The following is a 10,091-nucleotide window of genomic DNA, read 5'->3' as shown; positions in this document are numbered from 1 at the left end:
TTCTTTGGGGTTTGCTTTAAGACAGGAAGCAATCCTATATAATACTAGTAAAAGCCTAATATGCAAATCGACCAAATGGCGGAACAACCCATGGAATGATGGGCAGGCCCCAACCCCCCACCGCCCCACCAGTTGCTTCCTGCTGAGGGAGGCAATCACTGGGTAATCTGGAGGTGGGACTGGCGAGTGGGCAGCGCCAGGCTGGCCAAGGCAGGTGCCAGTGGGGATCACCTGATCGCCCCACCGATTGCCCTGCAGATCTGCCCTGATTGCCGGCCAGGCCTAAGGAACCTACCTGTGCATGGTTTCATGCACCGAGCCTCTAGTATAAAAATAAAAGAAGATTCAGTAGCTATTGTTTTAGGAGATTGTGATTGCTCATCTCACTCTAACTGGCAATAAATCAACTAAAGTAGGAAAATATTAGTCTTTATTATTCTTAACTTCTTAGCCAAGTGGCATTGTACAGAACAGCATTTTTACTAAGCTCTAAACCTAGGTAAGGCTTTCTGACATATTAAAGCAAGTAGAATCTACATGATTTGGTTGTATTGGAGAAGAGAATGGTCTCCTTATTACAGTCACTTTTAAGCATTTTAAATAGAGCCACCTGGGGAAGGCATCCCAGTTCATGGATATGAAGAAGTTTAGCCATTCATTACCACATGCAGTGTGTTAACCTCACAGGGGCACTAAGGGCATATCAGAAACAGTCACCACTGTCCAAGTGTGCATTCAGGAAACAAAGTCTCCAGAAGCTGAAGATCTCACCCTTTTGGGGGTTGAGATATGAACCCAATTGTAAAGGTGATGACACTCTTTGGAGAAAACTAGCAGACTATGTCCGTCATTTCATAAATACCTCGATTGCCTTGGGAGACTATGGCCACTGAGGCTGGGAAGAGAGCCTCTGTCCCGTGTAGGTGCTCACCTCTGTACCTGGCCAGGCATTTTCTGTCTAAAACCAGGCCATCAATTTTAGAGTCTCTTTGGTTATAAAATATTTTTTTATTTACTGATATGAAAATATGCTTCCTTCTAGAGGAGCAGTTTCTGATTTTTTTTGAAGTTTTTCTTAATTTATAAACTTTACATATTTTGCATTCATTCACTCATTAAATAATTATTCACCCTCTTTACTAGGCACTGATGAATAATATACATACATTGATGAATAAAACGTCCACAGTCCTTTCCTTTAGGGAATTTACATACATAAATACATAATTCTACAAAGATTAAATATATAAGTATACAAAGTCTCAATCAAACATAATTGTACAAGGGTTTATAATGACAATTAGTAAGAAGTCTGAGGAAAATAGATATAATATGGGCAGGGCTATTTTGATCTGGGGAGAGGGATAGAAAGCTTTCCTGGGGAAATGACATTTAAGTTGGGCTTGAAGTATTATTTGGAAGGAGCCAAAAAAAGATGTCAAAGGGGGAGAAGCGGCCATCACGTATGTCCGAAGGAATATTAAAGGAAGTGGGAGGATAAGTCTTGACTGAAAAGCCAGAGGGAGAGTCCTGTGAGAAGAGATGGGAGTCACAGCAACAAGGGCAGCATCATACCCAGGGCTTTGTAATCAGCGTTGAGGATGTTGGATTTCCTCTTAAGAAAAACGGGAAGGATTTGAAGAGTTTTAAACTTGAAAGTGACTCAAATACATCTGTGTTTTTCACCAATCTTTCAGGCTGGCTGTTCTGTGGAGAATGGATAGTAGGGAAGCAACACTGGAGACAGGGTAACCTTTTCGGGGATGAATGTGCCTGGAATTCAGAAAATGGAAATGGATTTGGAGATAAACAAATAGATTCTTGAAATATTTAGAAATAGAATTGATAAAATTTGGTGATTGACTAAAGAACCCTTATAAACCAAGGGTGCAATGCTGTCTGCTTTCAGTGCAGTATTGGGTTAAAATAATAATTATTTTGGAAGAAAAATATAACTGGAAGCATTTCAGAGATTTACTCAGGCTCCTGAGGAAATGGCAAATATATTCATGGTATTATTTTTAATGCACAATAAATCTTCTTTAAGAGTCCTCTTTTGCTATCTCTCACTCTCTATGGCTTTCATACACTTAGGGAGAAGCTTAAAAACAAAACTCGCTCTTGCCGCTCATTCCTTTTGTGTGTGTTCTCAGAGGTCCCCCAAGCATCTATCTGAAAAGGCTTCTCATTGTAGCCCTGGTCTTCATAAGCAGGCCTGACAGCCTCCGTGGAGTGCCTTGTGAGAGTCAATTGTTAAATTTCCAGGAATTTTAAACATGGTCTTTATTAAAAATTAAATCATATATTCTGTTTCAGAGAGAAGTGTGTGTGTGTGTGTGTGTGTGTGTGTGTGTGTGTGTGTGTGTGATTAACCAAAGAATTTATATGCATATATGCATAACCCATGGATGGGCAATAGTTTGGTGAAGGCCTGAGGAGGGGGTGGGAACAGAGTGGAGGGGACCAATGGGGAAAAAGGGGACATCTGTAACACTTTCAACAATGAAGATAAAGTAAAAAAAAAAAAAGATAAATTATTTAAATGTACAATTAAATACATTACATTTAAAACATTGAACATTTGCCCAGGCCAGTGTGCTCAATGGTTAGAGCTTTGGTCTGTGCACCAAAGGGTCTCAGGTTCGATTCCAGGTCAAGGGCACATACCTGGGTTGCAGGTTTGATCCCTGTTTCAATTGGGGCCCGTTTGGGAGGCAACAAATTTATGTTTCTCTCACATCGATGTTTCCCTTTCTCTCTCTTTCTCCCCCAAAACTTCCACTTTTACTAAAAACCAGTGGAAAAAACATCCTCGGGTGAGGATTAACAAAATAAAAAACAAAAAAAAAACACCATTTGAACATTTACCACCACATCCAGGATTTAAACATGGTCTTTATTAAAAATTAAATTGTATAAATGCACAACTAAATACATTACATTAAAACATTAAATGAACATGTAATGAACACTTATCACCATATCACTGTCTATGAGGCAACTGGATAAGTGGGTCTGGGCTCCAGAGACAAATCTGGGATGGAGATGCTGTAGTGGGAGTTAGAACATAGATTTGGGGCAGCTTCATGGACTGGCAACAGGTGCCTCCATATAGAAGGAAGAGGTGCTAGGTTTAATGCTCTGCCTTTGCCTTCTTAAAATTATTAATTTTAAAACAACGTGTTTTCATTTTGCACTGGGCTGGTCTAGGTGCCATCCATCCCTCAGAAACCTATTCTGTCTCATTCACCTACTTGGCGGCACTTATGCAAATATTCCCCATTGGTTCCCTCAACACACATATTCTTCCCAACCAGCTCACAAAATTTCCTTCTATTGTCCCTCTGTAATGCTCCCTTCTCTTTCCTCTTCTTTGGAAAATTGTTAACTTACAAGGCATTAACATGTTAAGCAGCTTTTAATACCAATGTTTCTGCCCAGATTGCAATGTTCCACATGCTCACCTTTCAGTTTGGTATTATGTGGTGGTGCAGGTGGTTCTGGAATCAGAGGACTGGGTTTGAATTTTTGCTGTGACCTGAGGTAAGTTTCTTTCGTTTCTCTACATCTCAATTTCCTCGTTGGAGAAAAGAATAGTATTTACCTCTGAAGGTTATCAAGAACACTGAATTAGGTAATCTACGTAAAGTGCCTAACAATGCCTGGCACATGGTAAGTGTTCAGTTAATGGAAGTTATTATAAAGATTACTTTATTCATATATGATGACTTAGGAACACCCAATAATCAAATTTGCACAGGACACATAGTAGCCAGGTCTTAGGAGGAATAAATGGAACCCTGGCATTGATGAGCTGGAAGATTCATTTTTTTAAAACGATTTTCCTGATCCCACAATATGTTTGCCCCAGAGAGAACTTCATACTCTCAAAGCTCCTCGTTCTTCCCTATCTCACCCACTCACGGATCTAACCTCCACAACAGCATGTGTGTGGGCCCCTGGGCAGTGTTGGCTGCTCCAGGACAGAGAGTGGATTGGCAAAGGGTACCTGCCCACCAATTGCTCCCAGCCGCAGGCAGCTCCCGGGTCCATCACTAGCAAGTTGCAGGCACTGAAGACTCCTTTCCTCAACTGTCTCTGGCCTCTATGCCTGGGTCAACTTGAAAGAGTACCCGGACCCAGGCACATTTGAGGAAGAGCGGCTCCTTTATCGCTGCTTTCTGGACAACACGCTGATCTTGTCCCCTGACAAGGCTTACATGTGTAAGGAGCCTGGCTGGCTCCCCGCGCCTGTTCAGATAAACCCCTCCGCCTAAAAGTGGCCGTGCACCGGTTCTCTCAGGCACGAGCGGACCAGAAGCAGGATTGGATTAGACAAGCAACTGGAGGATGGACTGAAGGAAGACGTGCTCTCCCTCTCCGCCAGCAGCTTCAGCTCCTCCTCCTCCTTATGCTTTAACACCTGTCAGTTTTTAGGACTTGCTTCTTTTTACTCTTTGCTAGCCACTGTGTGTGGGCAAAACGTAGCCATGCAGCCCTTCTCAGCATAAAGCTATGCGTGTCGTAGGCACTCAAATACCGCAGGTTAGACTCTTCACCAACTCCTGTTTCCCCAACTCCTACCTAGCACAGTGCCTGGCAAGGTAGGTGTCCACTTAGGATGCCACCAGGCCTCCCTTCAGCCCCCAACCTCTCTACTTCTCTAGAGCCGCTGCCCCAGGCGGCGGCAGCAAAACCCAGGGGGAGCCTAGGCCCAGTCCACTAAACCTGCTCCCAGCGCCGCTGCCGTTGCTATGGAAACGGCGGGAACTAACAACTCGGGTCCCAGCGGGGTGAGCGGGCCCTCGGAGGCGCTGGCAGAGGCAGAGCAGTGTGAGTGACGGCCGCGCCTCCGAGGTCACTGCAGAGCCAGCGGAGCCCCCGCCCCGCTCGGTGTCCCAGCCCCACGGGACCTCCGCGTCGCTAGGGACAACCCCCTCCCCCAGCCCTGCCTCGGTCTCCCGCGCGCCGCCCGCCGGGTTCAGAAGGTGCCCCTGGGAGCTTTGCCAGAGGGAGGGGAGGCGCCGGCCACCGCGGGGGGTGGGGGGTGGAGTGGGGTGGGGGCGGCGTGTCCTGGACACTCCAGCCTCCTGTCTCTCGACGCACCTTTGTCGTTCATTTTTCGGCAAAGAAAAAATCTGGGTAATTCCAGCCAGAATCATAATTGCCGTAAGAGCAAGCAGGAAATTGAGAGGTGAGGGAGCAAGAAGAGAATTAAGCTGTTTGCAAAGAATTACGCGAACAGGATGGGAGAAATTGAGTTTCATCTCTTTCATACCGAGCGCGCCCCCACCTCGCCGTCCTGCGCCCACGCGGCCGCTGTCCCTGGTGGTCACACCTGGGCTCCGCCGCGCGCGTGGGAGCAGGTGCGGCGCGCAGGGCGGCGCTGATTGGCCCGCGGCCCGCCAAGTCCGTGACGGCGCCGGGAGCGCTGCCGCCCGTGGGGCTCCGCGGGGCGCGCCGGGCGCTCGGCCGTTGCTCGCTCTGACCTGGTTTGTCTGTTCCCCGTCCTTTCAGCCGGCGACCCGGCCAGTGCGGTGCGGTGAGGCCACGGGGCAGCGGGACGCCGGGCTGCAGCCGGGGCGTGGCGGGAGGATGAGCGGCACCGGCGCCAGGGCCAGCCACCGCACGCAGCCGGTGGTCAAGAGCGTGCTGGTGTACCGCAACGGGGACCCCTTCTTCGCGGGCCGCCGCGTCGTCATCCACGAGAAGAAGGTCTCCAGCTTCGACGTCTTCCTGAAGGAGGTGACGGGCGGCGTGCAGGCGCCCTTTGGGGCCGTCAGGAACCTGTACACCCCGCGGACCGGGCACCGCATCCGCAAGCTCGACCAGATCCAGAGCGGGGGCAACTACGTGGCCGGGGGCCAGGAGGCCTTCAAGAAGCTCAAGTGAGTCCGCCAGTCCCACCGCCCGCGCTTCCTGGGTGCGGGAAGGTCTGTGGTTGGCACCGGGAAAGGGATGACCCCCGGTTCCCCCAAACCTCAGTGGGTGGAGGGGCTGTGACTGTGCGGGGCTGGTGCCTCTCACAGCCCCTGTGGTTGGGGTTAGGGTTTGAAAAACGTGACTGGAAAGGAGTTTCACTTGGGCGTCAATGGGAACATCTTAAAGCTGATGTGTAAGGAACAGGAATCTTAAAAAACAAAAGTGACCAAACGTATACTTGAGCATTTTCTTTCTTTCGTTCTTTTTCCCCCCTCTTTCCTCTTTATTTATTTATTTTTCCTTCTTTCTCTTTTTCTTGGAACCTGGCTTTTAGTTAAAATCATTTTTAAGTTTTAGATACTATATAGTCACCAGGGGAGAAAATTGCTCTCTGCCTCCCTCCCCTCACCCCGTTTAAATTCTTTCAACCTTTCGTTCCCAGTAGAAGTGACCACACCCCACTGTGACCGTCCTAGGACCGCTCACAAGCTGCACAGTTATGTTATTGGCATCCAACTTGGAAAACTTGACTGGCTTATCGGGTCTACAGGTCTGTCTCTAAGTACCTGATGGCTAGACCCTCAAGGACAGGGATCATTATTGCTGCTCATCCCAAGTTCCTGGCAAGGAGCTCGCTCAGTGACTGAGCAAATTGTGTTTAGGTCTCAGAGGGTAACAAAGATGATCAAAGCATGACTCCTTGTCTTTCTTTAGGAGTTTACAGTCTAGCAGGAGAGAGCCTACACGCACACCAACAACTTACTGTAGAGCATAAAGGAATAAGTGCAAGTAGAAAAACAACTCAAGTTATGTGGGAGTTCAGAGTTGAGAGAGATTATTGCTGGTGTGGGTGGGTATTGTAGGGAGAATTTAATATGCCAAAAGTTGTTTTCTTTTTTACAGCTTTATGGAGATTCAGTTCATGTCACATGAACCTCACCCATTTAAGTGGGTTTTAGTATATTTATGGAGCTGTGCAGCCGTCGCCACGCGTTAATGTTACAACATTTCCATCACTCCCAAAAGAAACCCTGTATTTCCTAATTCCCCTTCACCCCATACTCGGGTAACAATTAATCTGCTCTGTGTCTTTATGGATATGTCTGTTCTGGATGTTTCATATAAAAGGAATCATACTATATGTGCCCTTTTATGTTTCTGGATTCTTTCACTTCACATAATGTTTTCAAGGCTCATCTAGGTTGTAGTATGTATCAGTTCTTCATTTTTTTTAATCATTGTATAGCATTCTATGGTATGGATATGCCACATTTTGTTTACATCCATTAATCAGTTGATGGATACTTGGATTGTTTCACTTTTGGCTAGTATGAATAATGCTTTATGAACAATCATGTACAAGTTGTTATTTCTCTTGTGTATATACGTAGGAGTAGAATGGCTGGATCGTAAGGAAACCCTATATTCCATAGTTTTTAATATAATATTTTAATTAAAATTCAGCTTGCGCCTCAGGATAGCAAAAAAAAAATCTTTATCATAAAATCTATGCTTGTGATCTCTGATTTTAACTGTATATAAATATTTCCTGAATATCGCTGAAGTTGTCTACGGTAATGTCAACCTTCCTTTCCTAAGTTTGTTTAAATTGAGTTCTAGGTGTTCTGCTTTTGTTATGCCAGACAATCTTTTTATGGAAGGTGAGGAATCCATTTGGATATAGTTTTCTGTTCCCTGAAACCTCCTTTAGTATATTTGTCTAACTTTGTAGAAAAGAACTAAACGAAATTGCGTGTTTCAGAGAAAGTTAAAACTTAAAACTGAAAATCAGGAGACTTGAGGATGAGCTGTTTATCAGCTCCTTGGTCGGTCACTTGACTCGGCTCATCAATTTCCTCACACAGAGAGGGAACATCATCATATCTGCCTCACAGTGTTATGATAAAATATAAATGCTATGGATGTGAATGTGTTTTGTAAAGACCAAAATGTTGCATAAATGTAAAGCATCACTGTGTCCAGTTTCTTTCATCAGATACTTTGGTTATTTTCATTAAATAATTTCCACATAAAGCAATGTCATGGGATTGGACATCTGCTTCAGAATCTACTAATAGTTCAAAATTGCAGACTCACTGTAGTAGTTCATATTCTCTTTTGTTTATGTGGCACCAGCTCAAAAAATAAAAACAGGTACAGTTTCAAACCAAATAGAAGGTGCACTTCAAAATTGCTCTTCATATAGAAGAGATTTGCATGGTTATTCTTGCTTTTAATTCATACACACACATGAAACTGAGCTTGTTATGACAGTTTCCATGGTTAGTTTTCCATGCTGACAGGTGAATAGTTAATTTATTTGTGTTAAAGTAGTGGTATCCTTGGTTATACTAATGGAAGCCAAGAAGATTTAAATGCTGAATATATTGAAAGCTTAGCAGTTGTAAGTTTATATAACAGATGAACCACCTGGCAGAACAAAAGAAAGTCCAAAAGATATCAAAGTGTAATTATATCATTTAGAGCCTAAATGATGATGGGGAAGATAGCAATGGCGGGAAAATATTTTTCAAATGAAAATGATCAACTTGCTTCCTCAATTACTTTACTCAGATATTTTTCTAATATTTTTGAAACCATAATAAAACCTTTGTTTTATAGAAGAGAATTCTAGAAATTGTTATTTTCTGTGCATTTTTGGGAGTTGACTCTACTAGATTAATCTTGTGGATCTGAGATTACTTTCTTGCACATGACAGACTTTTTATTTTATGTCAGAAATCAGCCTGCAGATTTGCAAAAGAGCCATTTATTGCTAAACAGAGGGAGTATTTACAATGCCTTAGGTAAATACTGTTATGTGAGGGAAACATATGGTAATCTCCAGAGGTATAGATTAACTGAATCATTCTACCCAAACAAGCAAACAACAACAATGAAACTTAGCCAAAATTAATTATAATATAAACATTTTGGGGGAAATCAGCAATTATGGTAATTGAAGTAGAGAATCTACCTAGCTATCTTTCTATCTGAGGTTATAAATTAAATGTTAGATTTATACTTATTTTTATATTGAAGCATTTATTTAGCACCTTCTATGTATGAAGCACAGTGGAACCAGAGCACAGTGATGGATTTACAGCTTGAAGTTGACACAGATATAAAATTTTCAGGTTGTGCTTATGCTATAGCTAAAGAATGATCACTATAGATAAAGAATGATCACTATGCTAATGTCTGTAGCAAATTGTAATGGAATAACAGGGGTCTCCAAAGGTTAACTAGTCCACCCATTTGTCTGTCAGTTGAACCAATTACTAAACCATCCCATGTGGCTGAGCATTTCTGTATCATTAAAGTGCTCTCTTAGGGAAAGAGATTTCCCAGCCTTTCACAGTTGTTACTCTATTGCATGTTATCTGTACTCTTTTTAAAACCTAAAGTCTGTGATTAGTGGAACTAGTAAGCAGCTTTACAGACAAACTATTCTTTATATCTAAATTACCGTAAGAATTAGAAATACCATATACATAATAAGTAGCTAACCATTGCGGGAGAGGGTGGGAAGTTCCCCAATAGAAGTATGTATTTCTAAGACTTCAGTTACATTGAAGTTTAGAGTACATATCTGTCAACTCTGGTTGATGATGCTGAAATAATTTTCCAGTACTATAATTACTTTTAATTAGTAGCTATTGTTTTTTTGCTGTAGGTTTAAGTATTTCCTGTAGTTTGCTTTATTACTTAATAACTTTTTAAAAAGAAATGTGTATAACTGACTCAAACTCAATAAAAGAAACCCTTATTGTTTGTTTGTTTTGCCCTGCAGTTACTTGGACATTGGAGACATCAAGAAAAGACCAATGGAAATTGTTAACACAGAGGTAAAACTAGTAATATTTTGAAGCTTTAAGCAAATAGCAGTGCCATTTTTGAGTTTCTTATGATGTGTGCAGAGACTTAGATGCTATTCTAATCATAACAGATTAGTTGTCTAATGTTTATAAATGGGATGTTATATATTTTAGGACAAAGCTCACTCTTTCTTTGGAGCATTATCAGAAATGAAGAGACTGGGTTGGTATCCTAAACATGTATGATTAGACACAACATGTTCTTGTGTTTAGCTAAGTGTTTTAGCTATGTGTTCTCTGATTGAAATCCAAAGAAACTTTCCTGGCAAGTGAGAGGAGATTCTGAGCACC

At 43.0% G+C, this 10,091-nt stretch overlaps 1 protein-coding gene across 1 annotated transcript in view; it reads left to right on the top strand.

The window, feature by feature from the left end:
• The first annotated feature begins 5,423 nt into the window (after positions 1–5,423).
• Positions 5,424–10,091, top strand: part of DCDC2 (doublecortin domain containing 2) — a 187,583-nt gene continuing 182,915 nt past the window's right edge. The window contains exons 1-2 of the mRNA XM_059688763.1: positions 5,424–5,888; positions 9,716–9,770. Coding sequence (XP_059544746.1) covers positions 5,596–5,888; positions 9,716–9,770 — 348 coding nt within the window. The 5' untranslated portion in view covers positions 5,424–5,595. The remainder of the gene's footprint in view (positions 5,889–9,715; positions 9,771–10,091) is intronic.

This window comes from Myotis daubentonii, chromosome 3, assembly GCF_963259705.1.
Source record: "Myotis daubentonii chromosome 3, mMyoDau2.1, whole genome shotgun sequence".
Taxonomy (NCBI): Eukaryota; Metazoa; Chordata; class Mammalia; order Chiroptera; family Vespertilionidae; genus Myotis; species Myotis daubentonii.
This window is presented reverse-complemented; position numbering and strand designations above follow the sequence as displayed.